A 22,489-nucleotide genomic window follows, 5' to 3' on the forward strand; every position below is an offset into this window, starting at 1 on the left:
TTTAAGGTTAGTATTGTATATATTTTGCTGAAATGTGCATTAATGGTTGAATAAAATACAATATGTATTATATTAAAGAAAAAAAAGAAGATAATTCATGGATTACAGCTTACTAAAATAATATTATGAGACTGTAATAGCATTTGTATTTACCAATGCAAATATTATATTTAAATAGCAGATTATTATGCTACAACCATTTCACGTATCTCAAACAAACTGCAGTGTAACCAAGTGTAGGAGGACGAATGCATAGCATACAAGTACAATTATTTTTTAACCTTTAGCTATATAGTGGCAGTAAATTACACAGCTCGTTACCAGTCCTTTTCCCAGTGGAGCTTACAATCTAATTTATCAACCACATAAAAACACAAACACACACACACTACCAATAATCTATCCATATGTTTTTGGACTGAAAATTGGTAATAAAGTTAAATGTATAAATAAGACCTTATAATGCAATCTTTTAATGGGTTGTGGAGATTTAGTTATCCAAGAATCAGCTTTAGGTAGGCAATTATCTGGTGTCAGTTAAGTTGAAGTTGCAGTAGAAGACACTAAAAACTATGCAAATTTGAAACGTTACCTTGGGATTTTAACTAATTTTCATGCTTTTATTTCTATGCAAAGAAAAATGTCTTTGAATACTAATTATTGCAGTAATTAAAACCTGTCCCTCAAGCAAAACAAATTCAGGATTTGAAACATAAAAATTCAAATTAGTTTTTTTTAAAACTTTTAGGATTCTTTTGGCAAATTTTCAGCTGATAAATTATTTATAATTCTTGTGTACTTATTTATGAAAATCCCTCTGTAACCTCACATGCCAAAGTTTGTTCATGAGCATATTCAAACAATCCACAAGAAAAAACAAACAAAAACAAAATCATGTAAGAATTGTATAATATCATGTAATGTCAATATTATCTGATATTACCATACAGACATGCAGTGTGATTGCAAATTTGATTCAATGCAAACTGTTGCTGCTTATGCAATCTTTTTCGTATGCGTTATGTCCGAAACTGGATGATGCTGACATTCTCCCCTGGAATTTTGCCAACTGGGTGGGGGCAGTTGTAATATTTTGCAATAATATTGAAAAATGTTGGAGGTTATTGCCCACACCTGCCAGGACTGGTCAGACTGGTGGTCAGGGGTCTAACACACACTGCTGGCTGTAGTGCTCACATAGTGCCTCTTCTAATAGGAGAAACAGTGGTTTATTCTTTTATAATAGGACTCTGTTGGGCTCCAAGACCTGTTCTCTTATGCTGTTATCCTGCACTGGGGAGATAGGTTGCAGTTTGGAATCACCTAGATTAGGGTTTTCCAAATCCAGTCCCCAGGTACCTATAACAGTGCAGGTTTTCCATATCTCCTTGCTGGAGCACAGGTGTAATCATTACTGACTGACACATTATAACAGATCCACAGGTGGTCCTAATTATGTCACTTGTGACCTGACAAACCTGCCCTGTTAAAGGGCTATGAGGACTGGATTTAGGAAACTTTTGCTAGACTTTAATTATGTGTATTATTATAATTTATTTATATAGAGCAGATTATATTATAGTATCATATTATTTGCATAGGTTTAGGCACCGATGGTTCTCCAATACTATACCCTGTAACCACTGTTTGCTATTCTGGTATACGAGGCTATAACCATGGTTACCCTTTGCCTAGATACAATTATTGTATTATGTCACTATGTTCTTTCATTTCGTACGACACTGCAGAAGAAGATATGGATATATTTATGATATTATTATACTCCGGCATTTGATGCTACATTTTAAGCTAAGGCTAAATCCCCTCACGTTACTCCCCAATGTTTCCAAACAATACCTGCAAATTGTGAGGTCCCCTACCACAAATCATGGTCAGGGGCTGGCTGAGCTGGGAAGGGGGGGCATCTGCCCCTCAGTCTGATCCCATAGTGGGCTACTTTGGGCGCGGTCATTGGGCTACCTGCAATTTTTTTTTTTAAGATGATCCTCATAGACTTTTGAGTCACATCTCGCCCCCACCCAGGCTAAGACTTGCCAGCCAGGCCCTGACCATGATGCCCTTTTCGGTTGTGGAACTTGGGACTGTTCAACATAAATTAACTGAGGGACGGGCTCTTTCTTTACTTACACTCACTCATTGGCCGGTGTGCTTCTGCTTTCTACAGCAGCTGTGATCAGCAATCTGTGCTCTTAATAAAGGAAAAGTAGTCATATTGACATGTTGGCCAATAAGGGCAGAGACTGCTAGTACTTGTTACAGTGCCCGTAGCATCCCTGGTCATACCACAGGCAGAGCTGTTACAGGACCATAGTGCCGCTGTGACTAGACCCAGGACAATGTAGGGAAATCATGCCTGGTAATGGTAAACATTTGGGGGTTTAGTTAGAGTTGGATGTGCGCCAATTTGTCTTAGCGTAAGATACGCATTTCCATACTGTGCATGTGCATGACAGATGCATTTTTTTTTTTTTTTGCACCGTCCACTTGTGTCCCCGTACACCTTGAGGCAAACTGAGGATGGGCCGGGGCAGACAAATGTAGGCTCAGTACAGTAAGCACTAAGTACAGTTCTTGTAATTGCAACATGGTCATGAACGCATCTCTAGGGGATGGGTACTGGAGGGCTGGTGTAATGATACAGAAGGACAACGATGACAGCACTAGCTAGGGGCTTCCGATTGGCTGCTGGCATATAGAGCACTACAGCTGATAGAACATAAATCATTAGCGTCTCATTACATTATATTAAGTAGCGACTGACTATTAATGGACACTGCCATTGGGACTATTCCCATTTAATCTCCGCAGCTGGGAAAACAACAGATCTGGAGGTGCTTCTATTTAATTTCATCTTAAATTGAAAACTTAACTTTATTATCTAATATATAAATGTCTAGTGGCGTGTGTTAGTCTGTCTGTGTGTGTGTGTGTGTGTGTGTGTGTGTGTGTGTGTGTGTGTGTGTGTGTGTGTGTGTGTGTGTGTGTGTAAAAAATAAAACCAAGCTGCAGCGCCACCTGCTGGGCGGAGTTATACACTGACCTACTGTGTGGAAAAAAAATTTCAGAAAGGGCTGAAATTTGGTATACTAAGATGTTTTTAATTTGTTAATTTAATTTGTTAATTGTTAAAAGTGTTTATAAAGATTTAAAAAAAATATATATATATTTCTTGAAGGAGAAGTGACAGTTGTGAGTGGTTGGTGGTTGCCGGGGGTGACAGTGGGGAGTGGTTGGTGGTTGCCGGGGGTGACAGTGGGGAGTGGTTGGTGGTTGCCAGGGGTGACAGTGGGGAGTGGTTGGTGGTTGCCGGGGGTGACAGTGGGGAGTGGTTGGTGGTTGCCGGGGGTGACAGTGGGGAGTGGTTGGTGGTTGCCGGGGGTGACAGTGGGGAGTGGTTGGTGGTTGAGTCCTGGGCTATGGCCCAAATGCATGACAAGAACCTTTTTAACACCTTAAGTAGCTTGATTTGACTAGAATGCATGAGTATCATGCACGGGTTAACTTGTATTATTATATTGTGCACTAATAGAGCAATGCGGCTTTATCATTTACTACTCACACGGTCTAGTTGCATCTCTTCAATAATGTGGGGTGTAAGTATGAACACTTAGATATCTGACGTACACGTGGCATAAATGCCGCTGTTTAGCGCTAAATGCATGATGGGGATTAATAACCAGACGTCACCTATCAGCAGGATGAGGCGGCGACACAGGGGGAGCAACATAACTACAAAATTACTACACGATGTTGATAAACACGTAATTATTTCTTATAATTTGCATAGTTCCACTGAATTTGATTTTACTCAGCATACTAAGAAGAACTGCTCCTTGCTGATAATTTATTGTCCCCATGTTCAGCCGGATTTCCTTTAGGAGCTCTGGTTACCTCTCCGGTTTCAAAAATATACTGGTAAATTAATTGGTTTCTTTCTAGATCATCATCTGTTAGGGAACTTAGGGCTAGATTTACTAAGCTGCGGGTTTGAAAAAGTGGGGATGTTGCCTATAGCAACCAATCAGATTCTAGCTGTCATTTATTTAGTACCTTCTACAAAATGACAACTTCAATCTGATTGGTTGCTATAGGCAACATCCCCACTTTTTTTAAACCCACAGCTTAGTAAATCTAGCCCTTAGACTGTAAACCTCCAATGGGGCAGGGACTGATGTGAGTGAGTTCTCTGTACAGCGCTGCGGAATTACTGGCGCTATATAAATAAATGGTGATGATGATGATCATCAACATTTGTTTACATAGCGCCAGCAACTTCCATAGCGGGATTGACCTGTTGTGAATCTGTGTACCTGTAGTAAGGATAATAGATTGTAAGCTCCACTGGGGCAGGGACTAATATGCGCAAATACAGATATCTGTACAGCGCCGCGGACTATGTTGGTATATAATTACAGCTTTCCCACATAGTCACAGCCCAATGTGAGCTTTCGTAGCTGAACATGTATATCAATGCTATCAACTGAACAGCAATCGCTGACATTTACTGTAAATTAAATTATACAGAAACAAATGAAGCTCTCAGTAAACTCCTAAGTGGAGAACAATGCAGTCATATTCTTGTCTGCCTGCATCCAATGTGAATGTCAAAATTCAAATGCTCAGATAAGCTACTGTCTTAATGTCATTGGCTCTGGGTGAATGTATTGGTATTATATACAAGTAGATGTTGTCAGTTTCTATGTGGATCACGGATGGAAGGTTGGGTTCAGATCATAATAAGAACAGTAAAATAGAATAGTAAATAAAACATACACAGGAAACTAGTTTATCAACAGTTCCTAAGGGGATGAGCTGCCTCTAAACCAGGGGTTCTCAGCCTGTATTAAATGTACGCACAAGGGTTCCCCTCACAGATCCAAGGGGTCAGTTCACCTGTTCTATTAACCTCAAAATACCTGTATAATGCATAAAAATGATTAAACATTATTCAAACCAAATGGATAGAGTACTAAAAGTTTAAATCCATATGGGTTTGATTGGTAAACATTTATACACATACAGGGAATATATTTGCAACCATGGTATAAATTCACACGTACAATAAAGGTACGTCAATAAATACCATGTTACGTGAGTATGTGACGCGAAAAACATTCAAGCACCTAATGCTGTGAATCAGTGATGGACAACAGGTAAGTTGGAGGCTGCATAATGCTGTCATAATCAGAATTATTTTCCATATCTATTCATTTTCCCATTGATTCTGTTGTACAAACATAATCTCAGCAGATGAATTAATTTGTACAAATTTTCTCAAAAATCTGTCCACTGTCTAATTTGCCAAATTGGCCTTGATTTGAATGAGATTCTGAGGTTAGAAGGTACATCCTGTAGGATTATATCAATCACTGTCAAACAAATGAAAATGAGCCAATCACATTGCACAAGTTACCATCACATGTCCATAAACTTATAGAAGGTAGAATGTAGCCAGTCTTGCCCTCATTCCATCTTTTTAAAGGAGAAACCTCTTGCACTGAAGTTCATTGAGGAAATTGCAAACACACATATCACACGTTCTTTGGTGGCATCACTTGTTACATTACTTTTGACATTCACCAGATCTTTTGGGGGAGGGCACAGATTAGTGGCACCTGCAGTGGTGCAAACATATTCATCTTACAATGGGAGACATTGGTCAGATCAGAGAATATTTGTTATTCACACAAGTCCCTGCCCCATTGGAGCTTGCAGTCTAAATTCCCTAATGCATGGACACAAGAATTACATTTGTTGACAGCTAAATAACCTACTGGTATGTTTGGGAGGAGACCAGAGCACCTGCAAGAAGCCCCGCAAAAACATGCGTAGAATATACAAACTCTACACAGATAAGGCCATGGCCAGGAATCAAACTCATGACCCCAGCTCTGAACCACAGTGCTACCAATTATATCCCTATTTGAGCAATCATTAAATTCTCCATAAAGCCTAATTTCCTTGCTGCATATAGCTTAAAGGGTTTCTCTGTAAAACGATAAAAATAAACTATGCTCCCACCCCAGCCAGAGCCTATATGTGGGCTCAGCACCTCTGTTCGCCTTGCGCCATTTGGAAGATTGTACCCCAAAAATATATTCTTTCTGTGCTGGCCCCTTTATATTTCAAATCCTCATTTAAACTCATTTAAAAAGGGCAGGTAACGGAACAAGTGTGAGGGTATGGGGGGAGCAGCGCATGGGCGTCACAGCACAGGCGACAACTCAGTGTCGGGGTTACGTTGGAGATCCCATCACCGTGATCACAGCTTATCTATATATGGAGATTAGCCCAAGCCCTCATGAAAGAGGCTGAGCTGATGATTTATACCTCACATTGCACCTTGTTGTACCCTGCACCTAGCATCACCCTGCTTCTGCAGACAGACTCCTGCACGTAAAGCAGGCTCAGCAAGAGGTGAGGACTATTATTTTTACTATGTACTGTACATAGGTCATTTTTTACAATTGATTTTTATTATTACAGCAACTTATTTCTTATGCCCAAACATATAATTGTGTATTTACATGGAATACCAATAACAGCGGCAAATGCAAGATTTGTAGAGGGGGGGTTTCCACACCATGCCCCAGTGGGCGTGACCAGCATGCATAGGGGCGTGGATATAACTTTAGACAGTGCTTGGCTGCTCTCCAAATCTTCCTATCCCCAAAATATACATGGGCAATGCTGGGTGCACTATTGTTAGGTGCACGCAGCTCTCCCTTTTCAAGCAGAGCTGTGTGAAGCGGGAGCAGGGTCCAGCCACCTCAATTATACAGTGCCTCAGGCTTGGTTTCTAGGCACTAGGAACCCCCCCCCCCCCCTCGGTTTGCCTATGCATAACCCATCTTCTACAGCAAGCCCAAATTAAACAAGACTGATCACTCACCCGTTCTGATTAACACTCCCATTCTCTGACCATTAGACATGAGCATATAGGCTGTAGAATTACTAATTTGTGGCATATTTATGCACAATGCCTAGAATCATGGCTGTATTTACCAGTGTGCCTTTACCAGGCAGATGTATAGGGCAGCACTAGTCAAAGGGGAGCATGGAAGTGGTTTTATCCTATTTATATTTTGCTTCTTCATCCTGTATTTTTCCAGTAAAATAATGGAGGAGGTGCTGCGCTGATGGTATGATCTTGTGGGGTGTACAGTTTCTAGTTTAGTAACAATGCCTAGGACAGCACTGCCTAGAGCAGTGGTCAGGGACCAGGGGTAAATTACCCCAAATGGGGTAAAAATGAAATTCCTGGGGGTAATGCTGCCGATTCACATGCTGTCAGTTGGATTGTAGACCCCTTTAAATGTGAATTTGCTGTTGTACCAGAAGAGCCTCAAGGGTTGGCAGAGACACTTCTTGAGCTTCGATGCAATAATGAAGCACGCATTACATTTGAAAACAAAGCAGATCTGTCAAATTTTGGATGTTAACAGCTGCAAAGGCATTCAAAATTGTACATGAGGAGGCAGTCAAAAAGTTGCTGCCTTTAGCAACAACCTACCTTTGTGAACAAGTATTTTCCACTCTAACATAAAAACAAAGCAGAGAAATCGATTGGACGCTGAAGACTGTATCCAAATTGCTCTGACATCAAAATGCCCCAATATTGATGCTCTCGTATCAAAAATGAAGCAACATCATTTCTCCAAAACCTGAAGTTTTGAAGTTGAAGCTTTCAAAGAAATTTTGAATAGATTCAATAAAATTTTGAATTACAATAATTAATAATATATGATTTCCTTACTCTCAAATCAAGGGGGCAATGTCGGCGTATCTAAATATATTTGGGGGTAAAAGGTAAAAAAAAGTTCCCTGACCCCTGGCCTAGAGCTACATGCAGCTCGTCATATATTTATATTATTAATTATGCCATTTATATACTAATGTCCAATATTGGGTTTACTTGTCATATCAAAAGTTATTTTCAAAAACGTAACCTTTTTTTTATGTTGTTTCACCAAAGAACGAGCGGACAACGCATTAACCCACTCAAACTATCTTTGTGTTTTCCATACTATCAGCGTGGAAGTGGCCGTATCCCTCAGAAGAATGTGTTGAGAAATGAACTCCTTGAACTCAAAAGCAACTTTTTTACCTACCAGCCCCTCTGAGATAGATCTTTCTTGATGTGTAAAGAGTTCTTTGTGTCTTGGAGACCTCAGGACTTCAGAATGATGGCCGTGCTGCAGCTCGTGGCCCTGTGCCTGGCTCTGGTCTCAACTGTGTTTTTGGTGGTAGCCACTTGGACCGACTGCTGGATGGTGAATGCAGACGATAGCTTAGAGGTGAGTAGGACAAATAATACATAATAAAAAGAAAATAAATGACCATTCAGCACGCCTGGACTCTGGAAGAGTCTACTTGACCTTCCTTCCCATGTTTTCTTCTTTGCAGTTATCTGCCAGTAGCACTACAAGTGCCTGGACCCCACTCCACCCTTCCATCCCATCTCAAGCCTAGAAATATTGTCCACAAATAGTAAGAAAGTGATGGGGGGCTGCAGTACCATTTATGGCCACCAGGTGAAAATTCAGCGCTCTACCATTCAAACAGTGCAGGCTCCAACAACCTGTCAATAGTACCGAAATATGGCTTGAGAATATCCTAAATGTGCATAGACTGGACAGGTGACATCATACCCGCAGTCAAACATATACAAACTAAAGTGCAATTCTAGAAACACAATCCATGCATCTCAGTAATCCAATGGCCGGTAAGGTGTAAGAGCTTTGCATACAGCTCAGCCCCAGTGGAAGTTGCAAAGGGAGCAGATCATGCAATGACATAGAAACGTTTCCAGTCTATAACCTGTGGTCTCCATACGTGCTTTTATTATTTATCAATAATAATAAATAAATGTGCAAGTTCTTTCTTCATTAGCAGAGTTTGAAACGTAAATCCAGGTAGAGAAATTACATTATGTAGAACTGCAATGCTTCTTTATTTGTGCAAATACACCAACTTTGTGGGTTTGTGTATCTGCATGATGGAAACAGTGAAACACGATTTTAAAGTCCATCCTACTAACACTTAAGGATCACCCCTTTTGTCTCCTAAAATATTGCTTTGTTAAGCCTATACTATAAGGGATATCGGGACTGTGTTTATTAGATGTGATATTTTTGTGTGTTTTAAGTTTTCTTTTTTTACACAGTTTGCATCCTATTGAAAGTATAGGATGACACAAGCGGTTTATTTATCAAAGCATCTGAAAATGAAAAGTGGAGGTGTTGCCCATAATCAGATTATAGTTAGCATTTTGTAGAATGCACTAGATACAGATAGCTAGAATCTGACTGGTTGCTATGGACAACAGCTCCAATATTCCTTTTTAGAACGTTTGATACATCTACCCCTAAAGCCACCTTCGAAGGGGAGAAAAGTGCTGTGCATCCTCCCACAAAGGTGGTAACACCCCTTGAAATCTGCATTTCCACCTCTTTATCGCATTCAAATAATCTTGCTTTTGCATGTAGGTACTCTCATACACCTAAGGCCTGATTCATTAAGGATCTTAACTTAAGAAACTTCTTATTTAAGTCTCCTGGACAAAACCATGTTACAATGCAAGGGGTGCAAATTAGTATTCTGTTTTGCACATAAGTCAAATACTGACTGTTTTTTCATGTAGCACACAAATACTTGATAGCTTATTTGTACACTGAAATTCAAAGTTGATATTTATGTGCTACATGAAAAACAGTCAGTATTTAACTTATGTGCAAAACAGAAAACTAATTTGCACCCCTTGCATTGTAACATGGTTTTGTCCAGGAGACTAAAATAAGAAGTTTCTTAAGTTAAGAAGATCCTTAATTAATCAGGCCCCTAAACCGCACTCAGTCAGGATCGTCCGTGGCCACCTAACACCTCCCTTTCAATTGTGCAAATTATCACATCCCGCAGATGTCAACAACTTGGCCTGCAAATTCAAGAGTAAACCGGGAAAATGTAGATACACCATATGAGAAAACCAACATTGACACTCTGCTTTTACGCTGATCGTGAATTACCCTTTATGTCCAGCTTATTATGATTAGCAAGAATAAATTATTCACATGGGCATTGCGGCTAAATTTGTGCAAATCACATTTTTTAGGAGCTGAAAACAGATTTACGACCATCTCTAATTGAGGCCCACTTATTTTGCAAGCATATCTAATTCTATCATTTAGGGAGTGGGTAATAATATTTGGTAAGAAGCAAATAGCTTGTCCCTGAAAAAATTCTACTTTGGTGATATTAATAAATAATAATCCTCAGTCTAGCATTCTATCAGAAAACTCAACTATTACAATTATTTCAGTCAAGCAATGCAACAAAATAAATAAATAAATGACATATAGAAAATAATGAAATTCAGTTGGCCTATCCAATCATGCTTGTCCATTTGTCACAATTAAACCGTGGAAGTCCACCGATGCGTTGTGTCAGATTTAGCACAATCAACAGTGGCTCATCAGCCATTATCCTCATCCTCCTCTCAATCTAGTACTAGAACACTACAGGTGATTCACAGGTAGCAATTTTATGTATCTCTGGCTTCATTATGAAGAGTGCTGGTGTTCATCTATTGGAAAAACACAGGAATGTCATAGCAACATGGCTCATCCCAATTGGACTCTACCAGTGGCGGATCCTAGCAGACACTTGCTGCCGATGGCTGCACATTATGTGCAGGTCCGTCCAGCCGTGACAGGCAGGGACAGTGTGCTGCCCGGCTGCTCTGATTGTGTTTTAAAACACAATCAGAGCAGCCGGGCAGCACACTGTCCCTGCCTGTTATGGCTGGACGGACCTGCACATAGTATGCAGCGCAGCCTAAGATGTTAGAAAGGGGCGGGGGCTAAATCGCCCCCCCTAAATCGCCCCGGGTACAGCAGTTTTCTAGATCCGCCCCTGGACTCTACTCAGTAGTCCTCATTTCTGACAACAGAGCTAACATTACAAACCGTTATTCCTCTGCTGAGCCACTCTGTCAGTCTCTACATTGGCTGCCTGTATTTCAACGAATCCAATATAAAATTCTTCTACTAACATACAAGGCCATCAACAAAATTGCACCGACAAACATTTCCTCACTTGTCTCGAAATATCTCCCTACTCGACACCTCCGTTCTGCACAAGATCTATGTCTCTCCTCCACTCTCATCACATCCTCCCATTCCCGGTTACAGGATTTTTTCCGGGCTGCACCCACTTTGTGGAATTCCCTCCCTCGCACAGTAAGACTTTCCTCTAGTCTTCAAACCTTCAAGCATTCCCTGAAAACCCACCTCTTCAGACAAGGTTATGATATTCTTCAACCACCATCTTAATTTCCCTAGATTACCCTATTACAATCCTCTACACTGCTAACGCAAGACAACAACCCTCTGACCAACATTGGTACACACACAGCACATTCAGTACTTTTACCTTTGCAGTCTAGCTGGTCCATTGTGCAATATGATGTAGCACATGTCCTTGTGTTTCTAACTCCCATTGTCCCATAGATTGTAAGCTTTCGAGCAGGGTTCTCTTACCTCTCTGTCTGTATGTATTACCCAGTATTGTCTTATCAATGTTTGTTCCCAATTGTAAAGCGCTACGGAATTTGCTGGCGCTATATAAATAAATGTTGATGATGATGATGAACATTATCTGTCCCTTATGACTGTGCGAGTTCCATACATAAGATGCTTTGAACAGCCAATAAACCTGATGGTCCAGAATTTTCAAAAAAAAATTAGAGGTCTTTGCAGGAGATCCTGGCTTTGTCCTGTAAAATTTCGGGACATTTTTATCATTCATCAACCGCATGCAGAACACTGCAACACAAATAAATTCTGCTGTTGCATCAACTGAAGCAAGAGGTAATAATAAGGTAGGATTCAACCTTCTATTTGCTTAAATGACTTGAGGAACAGCACCAAGCCTTCAAGAGCTAAACAGCAAGGAGAATCCTATTGGTTTTATGTAACCTGCTTAAACTTTTTGATATAGTAACAAGGGAAGTAAGTTCAGACCAGGGGCGGATCTAGACTCTATGTTTAGGGGGGCGATTTTGCATAATCACGCCCCTCCTTTGCTCTGATTGGCTGGCCTGCGTTAACCCCGCCTTCCGCCCGCGATTGGCCTCACCCCCCCCCATTGTGGTCGCCGTCTGGGACCACTCTGATTGGCTGGCCCACATTTAGCCACGCCCCCCCGCTCGCGCTTAGCCCCGCCCCTCCCGTTTTAATCGGCGGCTGGGACCTAATTTTTTGCTGTAAGGGGGGGCGAATGCCCCGATCGCCCCCCCCCTGGATCCGCCACTGGTTCAGACAGTATCCGTCGGAGTCATGGCCTTCCATTCAGTAAACTAGTGGAAAATCAGCTAGAGAAGTCAAAGGAGTAAATGAAAATAAACAATTTGAATACATATCTCGGCGTTTCGGATCAAGTTCGTTATTCGCTTAGCCAGGACCAGAGCCGGATTTAGACCTCATAGGGCCCTAGGCAAGATACTGGCAACACCAAAACACGTGTTTTGGAAAGAAAACCAGATTAACCTTTTGGGGGGTCCAAGAACAATGGTACACTGATATTGTTGACCTAGGGAGAACTCCCTGTTATATAATAAATCTGATAAAACGACACCTTTGCTAGTATGAAGAATTCTCAAACATAAAAAGTAGAACTGATCTGTGAAACGCAATCAAGAATTTTGCCAAAACCAAAGCTCTAGCAGTCCATCTTCTTAGAGAGCAGCTCTCATTTCAATGATTTTGGCATAGTCAGCACAAGCAATAAAATGACTAATACATTCTAGTAATGTAACTGAGAGTGCAATGGCACATTCAGGACAATCAGTGTAATAATCATGTTTTTTCTGTAATACTTGGCAGCATGTCTTATTACAGCAGACATCATAGCTTATAGCCTTTACACAAGCACTGTGCTATGGTTTTCTGATAAACTACAGACAGTTCGGCCTATTGGAATTTCTCATTACCTTCCACAATTCCATTAAGCTAAATTCTATGTGACAGGCGTCCCATTTCCTGTTCAGTTGCATTGTTCACTCAAATTACCATGTGACCGATTGATGTCATAACGGATATAATTCTTTCCATATCTAAACTGAAAAATACTGAATGCTAATTTATCTACAGGAGTGAAAGGCCTACAAGAAAATATAATACCACTGTAACTGTAAGGGTGGTGTCATGCAGCCCTTTAAATGCCAGATTTAAAGTGTAGTGTCTAATGACAAGAGAGTCCCTGAAGATGAAAGCACTTAAGCAGCAGGCCTGTGTGCTTATCATTAACTTTACACTTACCTGAATGGGTTAATATACCTCAGGGCCAGACCGACCAATAAGAAGGGTTGTGGGAGGGCTGGGGCACCTTATATATGTCAGCAGGAAAGTAGGGAGGGTACAGTCATCGACACGAGATATACACGACACAAATATAAACTTGAAATTTCAGTGTACAAATAAGCTATCAAGCATTTGTGTGCTACATGAAAAAACAGTCAGTATTTAACTTATGTGCAAAACAGAATACTAATTTGCACCCCTTGCATTGTAACATGGTTTTGTCCAGGAGACTTAAACAAGAAGTTTCTTAAGTTAAGATCCTTAATGAATCAGGCCCCTAATGTTCAGAGCCATGCAATTACACTCCAGGGGGTAAATGTATTAAGTGGCAATTTCTGCAAGAAATCGGTGAGATTGCAGTGAAAATTTAAAGCGGCAATAGCTTGTTTTGCCTTTAAAGCCATTGCCGCTTTAAATTTTCTCCACAATCTCGACGATTTCTGGCGACTTGCAGAGATCGCCCCTTAATACATTTACCCCCAAGAATCATTTTAATGCAATGTGTCAGCAGTTGTTCTTATGAGTTCAGCATGATAAAAAAATCTGTTTAGAATTATCATAGATGAAAAACATTAAATTCCTTGTTTATGAGAGCACAACTACAACATTCCTTACCTATGAGTCCACAGGTTCCCCGCCTATCAATAACAAATCTAATGCCATTGTATTTTGGAACGTTACGATTCTGATGGCAGAGAGCTCAGGACTGATATTAGAAATAGCATGTGTAATACACATTACAGAAACCAACAGTACGGTATTGATACTGGATGTATATGAACAAATGCTCCCAGGTGTTGATTGTTTTTCAAAATTTCTTAATCTCCCAGAATGCAAAGTGTGTATGACGGCAGGAAGGCTGTACCTCAAATACCAACTCCCTGCCCAGTCTTTGGGTAACGATCAATATGCAAATACAATTATAATGGTACATATTTTTTCTCTTTTACTAACTTCTAAAAGCAAGAATTTAATATGCTTCCAAAAACATGTAGTTAGGTTAATTGGCTGCTAACAAATTCGACTAATCATCATCAGCTATTTATATAGCGCCACTAATTCCGCAGCGCTGTTCAGAGAACTCATTCACATCAGTCCCTGCCCCATTGGAGCTTACAGTCTAAATTCCCTAACACACACACACAGACAGACAGAGAGACTAGGGTCAATTTTTTTTAATAGCAGCCAATTAACCTACTAGCATGTTTTTGGAGTGTGGGAGGAAACCCACACAAACACGGGGAGAACATACAAACTCCACACAGATAAGGACATGGTTGGGAATTGAGCTCATGACCCCAGTGCTGTGAGGCAGAAGTGCTAACCACCGAGCCACCGTGCTGCCCCACTCATGATAATTTTATGTGTGGCCCCTCTCTTTCTTGGGGTCTTTTTCTTCTGGGGCTCTCCCCACTTTTTACAGATAACTTAAATTTGAATCTCGAGCCAGAAGCCAAGCACCAGCTCCCAGGCAACGCCGGGTGAGCCCGGGACCCCAGCTGTCAAATCTCCTCTCCTCTCTGTCTCTTGCCCTCCCTCTTCTTTTCCTGTACTTTTCTCTTCCTTAATCCTCTCTGTGACAGACGCCCCTCCTCTTCTCTACCTTTGTAGCAGGTTTGTCTGTCTTGTCGGCAAAGCAACGAGGTTGGGTTGATTTCTTAACAGACACCCTTGCTACATTCTCTTTGCAAGGCCCGAGCCTCAACACCTAACTTGCCCGGCCTTGTGACCTAGGTCAGCAGACATTGGGGGCATAGGTTGGTTTAACGCCACAGGGGGTATTATATTAAGGTTTTTTTGATTATTATTTTTATTTTTTTACATTAAGTGGTCCCATGAGCCACTGGTCTACCAGGAAAACTCCTGGTGAAACATATGGCCAATCTAGTAAATGATCTATATAAGGACCATTCTAATGTGTAGACCTCCACATGCAAAATAGATCCATTGGAGTTTGTGTGTTACTGAACTGGAAAGTGACGCTCTACCTTGATGCATGGGCACGGTGTCAGCTTTATCCTGTGTGTGGCAGTTTTATATATATATATATATATATATATATACATACCTTTATGAACCACTATTCAATGCCATTTCATATTAAATCAACTTGTGTTGTATCAACCTATTTTCTCTCTATCAGGTCAGTCAGAAATGCCGCGGACTCTGGTGGGAGTGTGTTACCAATATTCAGGATGGAATCAAAACATGTGATCAGTATGATTCCATATTAGCAGAGCATCCGTGTGAGTATAAATGATTCAAAACCCTCACGTCTTTTCAGAACATATTTTTGGTTCCTCTAGCACTCCGTTCTGCACAAGATCTGCGTCTCTTATCCACCCTCATTATATCCTCCCATTCCCGGTTACAGGACTTTTTCCGGCTGCACCCACTCTATGGAATTCTCTCCCTCGCACAATAAGACTCTTCTCTGGTCTGCAAACTTTTTAGCGTTCTCTGAAAACCCACCTCTTCAGACAAGCTTATAATATTCCTCAACCACCTTCTTAACCTCACTACCTTACCCTATTACCACCCGTTACACAATTTCACACAAGACAACCACCTCCTGACCAACATTGTTGTGTGACGGGATCATTTAGCTTATGAGTCACTTTTACCTTTGCAGCCTGGCTGGGCCGAAATGCAAAATGTAGACTTAGCCTCTTGTGTCAAACTCCCATTGTCCCATAGATTGTAAGCTTGTGAGCAGGGGCCTTCTCACCTCTTTGTCTGTTTTACCCAGTTTGTTTATTAGTTTACTATGTTTGTCCCCAATTGTAAAGCGCTACGGAATATGTTGGCGCTATATAAATAAATGATGATGACAGTGACACTGATAGGGAGGACCCAGACGATATTATTAGTGACGTTTATGAGGAGATGGGAGAGACATGATAATACCAGTGACATTTATAGAGGGAGGAATATAATACCACTAGTCTTGTTTATGGATATCTCCCAACATGTCAACTGGCAAAAGAGGAACACTGAACAGATCACCATTAAGAGGCGAACCTTTGCTTAGAGTCACAGGAAATCTCCACCCCTTGAAATACATCAGACACAGCGCTAAGTGTGCTTATGGATGAACGTAACATTATATAAACATCTCATGAATGGCTGAATTCTCATGTGACGTAAAAATTGGCTTAAAATAATTTTTAATAAACTCGTATAAATGAAACAGAATAATCTAATACAAGAAAAGAAAAAAACACCCATCAATGACGCTACCTCTGATATTAAAGAGAGGGTGTCACAGACAGAACATTTTGTTCAGCAAAAACCCCCAATTAAAAATTAACAAAGTCCCAAAAAGCTTAATGAGAAGTCTTTTCCACCAAACAAATTTGTCAAACTTCAGCCCAGAATTTAAAGACCTGTGTTCATGGCTAGACTTATGTATTGCTAAGATTAGAGAGTACTAAAGATCTTCAATCCTGAATCTCACTCACCTCACTGCACCTGCATAAAAATCTGCATAAAACACATCACTAAACCCAACTATTAGCATCATAAAATAATGCTATAATATGGAATATAGGTGGAAAGGTACTTTTTGGAGTCAATTGAAGTCATTCAAAAAGGTTTTGGGTCAAAAAGTGAAAGTATCCTTCCAAAACAGAGATGTGGGTGTTTTTGGGATGTTTAGTAGGGATCAATAATTCCAACACCTGTGATACATAGGGAAGTCTCACCTTCCCTTGCCCCATAGCAGCTAGTTGAGTTGCTATAGGTATGGTTATATATAATACATAATTTACAATTGGGAACTACCAGTAATAAAACAATTCTAGGTAATACATACAGACAGAGAGGTAAGAGGGCTTGGCTTGCAAGCTTACAATCTATGGAATTAAATTAATGTTCCACAAGCACTTCCATTGGCTCCTGAGTGTAATGTGATTTTTAGTTTTACATCCTGAGCAGGATGTACATAAAGGACCTCATATAAAGTTTGATGCATTTTGCGTTCCGAATGCAAAGATTCTGCTGCAAAAAATCCCCAAAACATATACATGTGGGTATGTTGCGTAGCACATATCTAAACATATATCCAACTCAAAGACAAGCACACAAATCTAAGTACTGCCGCCTAGTGGTAGTGCTTAGATGCGGCATGACAGAGTTTGTGCTAAATGGGAAAGTCGCATTTTCCGCATAACATTTTCAGTAAATACAAACATCCCCACATCCGTTGTATACCCCTCTAAATATCCTATGGGAATCATCTTTCCTGCAGTAGTCCAAATGGAAATAACAAATAGGTAATGTGAATAGGCAGCTGCGATTTGATATAATATAGCCGTAACCAGAGAAAAATAAGCCTGCGCTCAGTATATCCCACATTATATATGGTAGCAGCTGCTTGGCAATAAGCCCGCGCTCGGTATATCCCATATTGTATGTGGTACCAGCTGCGTGGCAATATAAATGCCCATATATATATACAAAACAAAAAGACAGTTGTCAGCGCTTATCCTTTACACTGCATATCCGTGTGTGTCTAGCAAAATGAAAATATGAGGTATTAGTTTATATTTTGATCAAAAGATTTAAGCCTGCATCCCAGCGTCAAGGGCACCTCATTATATGCAGGTCCTACACTGACCTATATGTTTTAAACACCATTAAAATGCAGTTAAAATCAGATGCACTCACCTCCCAGGTATAGGGGGTTTACATCTAGCAAGGGCTGGCTTGTGAGCCACACCCAAATGTGCCTTAAATAGGGTTGATTGACAGCTGCTATGACAAAAAGGCAATATTTTTAAAACAAAACCAGAGAAAAATAATAATAATATAGCCGTAACCATGGTGGAAGTGGGGGTGTATACGGTGGTACGCCATACCACCACTTCTCCTACTGCCTTATTGTAACACTATCACATTCCATTCACTTACATCCCCATTACATTTTTCATACCACCACTTCTAAATTTCCACTTCGACCACTATGTAGATACATAGCATAGTAATATTTTGCCAAAAGTTGGGATTCTTGGCAGGACTGGCAAGATTATGAAGTATTTGTTTTTGTTTGTGAATGAGGCAAAGTTTAAAATCAAAATTGTGTGTCTATAGGCTCTAGTGGTGTTACAGCAGTCAGATCCAGGCATAATATAAAAGCATTTTTAACCTTCAACTCTTGTGTCATAATGCAGATCCGTTAAACGGTGATCCGTAAACAAACTGCAGTAGAGGCCTGAAAGTTGATTCAAGTTCATTCAATGTCATATAATAAAATAATAGTATATTATTTTGCCCACAGTGAAAATAGTCCTCACAAGAGCCCTTATGATCACAGCTGATATTTTGGCCGGCTTTGCACTAATTATATTGGTGCTTGGAATGGATGCAGTAAAGTTTCTAAGTGAAGAGCCTCATATCAAGCTACGCATGTGTTACATTGCTGGATTTATATTCGGATTTGCAGGTATGAGATTTTTTTTGTTCATATATATTGCAGGTCAAGAAAGGAGTTCCTGTAACAATCAAATTGAGGGACCAGAGTTACCTTAAAATTAATGCAAGAAAATAAAATAATGCAAGAAAAAATAATAGGCTACATGTCACCCACATGTAGCCTATTAATTCACTAGGAACCAGCATCCAACCAACAGCCCCGAATTGCAGCCCGCAAAAAGGTCAGGGCTTATTGGAAAGTAGGTCCGGGCTTCATCAAATGTGGGCATGGTTGGGACAGATTTGGGAGGATATTGGGCAGAGCTGTAACCTGAAATTTTAGCGCCTGGGGCGAGAAAAAATACCGCCCCCCTACTCCTCAATTTTAACCAAATAAACCTAAAATATTCATAAACTGCACAGATATTGGGGGAATTATTTTTTCCTGATTGTGAGCAAAACATACCTACATAGAATAGTATTGTATGAACAAATAATGACAATGCAAAATGTCTCAAAAATATCACACGGGGTGAACCCGCTCCCAGGTGCATGCAAACGTGATAACCCTCCTTTAAAGTAAGAGAACCACGTGAGGGGATTCCCTTAGGATATCTGCTTACAAGATGTCTCCATAACTCAGGCACATCAGATCATAGGTAGGAATGGTTCTTTGCTGCTTCAGAAACCTTCAATGCTCACCACATGAGGAGTAAAACAGGTATAGCATAATACCATTTATTAAAAATAAAAAGACAAACAGTGCCCAAAGTAAAGCATAAAACAAGAGCAGATGCCCTCCTATGCTCGTACCAAAATGTCTCTAAGTCCAGCGCACATATCGGGGGAGCAAAGTGTGTTACCCGAGTTGATGATCCTCCCGCTATTCTGTGCAGCTCGGTCCAAAGAAGTTGACAGGTAGCTCTGCTCCATCCAACGCGTTTCGATTCCAAACTGGAATCTATTTCAAGAACCTTTTCAAGGTCTATATTTGTCCTATATAACGTACATTACTCGTAATCAAATGGTTATGTTAGTGTGAGTGAGGGATTAGAAAGTTGCTACCTTACGTTAGTGGATCACCTATGTGTAGATACAATTCTATCCATGGTCTTTCTTAAGCCACACTTCTATGGACATCTAGATTTAGGACATCCACAGCCTAGTGCTACACCCTTGTGGACATGCAGTTCTAGAGCATCCACTAAAGTCACATCTCTCTGGACATGCAGATCTATGACATCCACTAAAGTTACACCTCTCTGGACATGCAGTTCTAGAGCATCCACTAAAGTCACATCTCTCTGGACATACAGATTTAGGACATCCACCAAAGTCACATCTCTCTGGACATGCAGTTCTAGAGCATTCACTAAAGTCACATCTCTATGGATATGCAGTTCTAGAGCATCCACTAAAGTCACATCTCTATGGATATACAGTTCTAGAGCATCCACTAAAGTCACACCTCTATGAATATGCAGTTCTAGAGCATCCACTAAAGTCACACCTCTATGAATATGCAGTTCTAGAGCATCCACTAAAGTCACACCTCTATCGATATGCAGTTCTAGAGCATCCACTAAAGCCAAACCTCTATCAACATGCAGTTCTAGAGCATCCACTAAAGCCACACCTCTATGGACTTGTAGATCTAGGACATCCATAGCCTATATAAATCACACCTCTCTGAACATCCAGATCTAAGACAACCTATGTGTAGATACAGTTCTATCCACAGTCTTTCTTAAGCCACACTTCTATGGACATCTAGATTTAGGACATCCACAGCCTATCTAGTGCTACACCCTTGTGGACATCCAGATCTAGGACATCCATAGCCAATCTAAAGTCACTGGACATCAAGATCCATTAATAGCTGGTAAATCACCCAATGCTCCCTGGCAACAAACAAATAAGTTCAATTGTATCCGATGCACAAACTTAAGTTTATCTGTTGTTATGTCCAAACTAGAATATAAAAAATACCTGTTCCATGTCCATTACCACCTCCCCATCCACATGTACCATACCCACTGCTAGAAGAACCAGTGGCAGCATATCACTTGCAAGGTCATGGATGAAATATTCCAGTTCATCTATAAAAGAATACCAGAAATAAAAAAATGCACTAATCCTAGCTCTTATACTTGTACTACATGATTATATTACATTTTTGTTTGCATAAACTGCATACCAACAATTTCCAAAATACTGTGACTCCTGTGTACAGGTGTCCTTGGGATGGTGGGCTCAGTGTGGTACGCTGTGGATGTCTATGTGGAGAGAGCCACGCTGGTACTGCACAATGTCTTCCTGGGAATTCACTATGAGTTTGGATGGTCTTGTTGGCTGGGAATGACCGGTTCTACTGGCTGCTTTCTGACGTCTGTGGTTCTTGCATGTTGTCTGTATGTCTTCAGAGGTTAGTAATATCACTGCTACTAAATTATTGTTCTCACTTGGGCCCCTATTTATTAACATGCGACGATAACAATGATTTCCAATTGCTGGTTATCACTGCAATTGGCCAAGATAATATTGCCAGTGTAGTTGAGTAGTACAGGCTGGCAGCACTAAGAGTACAGTATTGGGTACATTATTATTATTACCATTTATTTATATAGCGCCACTAATTCTGCAGCGCTGTACAGAGATCTCACTCACATCAGTCCCTGCTCCATTAGGGCTTACAATCTAAATCCCCTAACATATACACACATACACAGACTAGGGTCAATGTGATAGCAGCCGATATCTACCGGTATGTTTTTGGAGTGTGGAAGGAAACCGGTGCACCCAGGGGAAACCCACACAAACACAGGGAGAACATACAAACTCCACACAGATAAGGCCATGGTCGGGCATTGAACTCATGACCCCAGTGCTCTGAGGCAGAAGTGCTAACCACTAGGCCACCATGCTGCCCATTTTGAGACCTAGGGGTATAATTCCTGACTTGGGGGTATTTTTACTATGTGGTGGTTCCGTCGCTTTGAAGCACTTTTATTAAAAAAAAAGCCTATTGGATTTTTTTTAATAAAATTGCTGTTTGAAGAAAATGCTGTTTCAATCGGCGGTTCTACGGAACCGCCACATAGTAAAAATTCCCTCAAGTCAGGATTTCCAGGTCCACTGAAAACATATAAAATATGATAGCATTTGATCATGTTAGGACTGACCAGAATGGGAAGACTTTGGCGTGAGTTGGTCAGCTTAAACATATATTGCAATATGTGGAACTAACATTCCCTGTTTTTAATATAGAACAGTACTTGATATAGCATTAATTATGTGTTTGGAGAGTGCAGAGTATCCCTGTTTTCATATATATATATATATATATATATATATATATATATATATATATATATATATATAAATAAAACATATAAAATATAGCCTTTGGTCTTCAATTTCGACTTGGTAATAGATAAATAAGTTAAATTTTCAAAAATAGCATTTTAATAATAATCCAATTAGAAAAAATGCATTACTACCTCTACCCATGCACAAATTTACACATGAACAGTTCTATTTTACTGTTTTCTTTTGCTATTTTCCATTCAAAATGAATAAATACATTTGTAGATAGAAGATACTGTTACTGTTTATTTATTGTATGTTTTTCTAGATATGGGATCATCCTCCAGGTACCAGACATCTGTATATAAATATGGAAGGACTGCCACGGGGAA

The 22,489-nt window shown here is 40.2% G+C and overlaps 1 protein-coding gene across 1 annotated transcript; it reads left to right on the forward strand.

The window, feature by feature from the left end:
* Positions 1–8,125: 8,125 nt before the first annotated feature.
* Positions 8,126–21,221, forward strand: LOC142106646 (claudin-16-like). The gene is made up of 4 exons (XM_075189640.1): positions 8,126–8,318; positions 15,523–15,625; positions 18,658–18,822; positions 21,025–21,221. Exons 1-4 carry the CDS (start codon positions 8,160–8,162, stop codon positions 21,219–21,221), a joined length of 624 nt encoding a protein of 207 aa, XP_075045741.1. The 5' UTR covers positions 8,126–8,159.
* The last annotated feature ends 1,268 nt before the right edge of the window (positions 21,222–22,489 follow it).

The sequence above is a fragment of the Mixophyes fleayi genome, chromosome 11 (genome assembly GCF_038048845.1).
Source record: "Mixophyes fleayi isolate aMixFle1 chromosome 11, aMixFle1.hap1, whole genome shotgun sequence".
NCBI lineage: Eukaryota > Metazoa > Chordata > Amphibia > Anura > Limnodynastidae > Mixophyes > Mixophyes fleayi.

What these genes read in the sequence shown, in the direction of transcription:
- LOC142106646 (XM_075189640.1), top strand. Translation starts at nt 8,160, where the DNA reads ATGTGTAAAGAGTTCTTTGTGTCTTGGAGACCTCAGGACTTCAGAATG. An exon ending in CATATTAGCAGAGCATCCGT is followed by an intron (nt 15,626 to 18,657) that starts GTGAGTATAAAT and finishes TTTTGCCCACAG; the next exon opens with TGAAAATAGTCCTCACAAGA. An exon ending in ATTTATATTCGGATTTGCAG is followed by an intron (nt 18,823 to 21,024) that starts GTATGAGATTTT and finishes TCCTGTGTACAG; the next exon opens with GTGTCCTTGGGATGGTGGGC.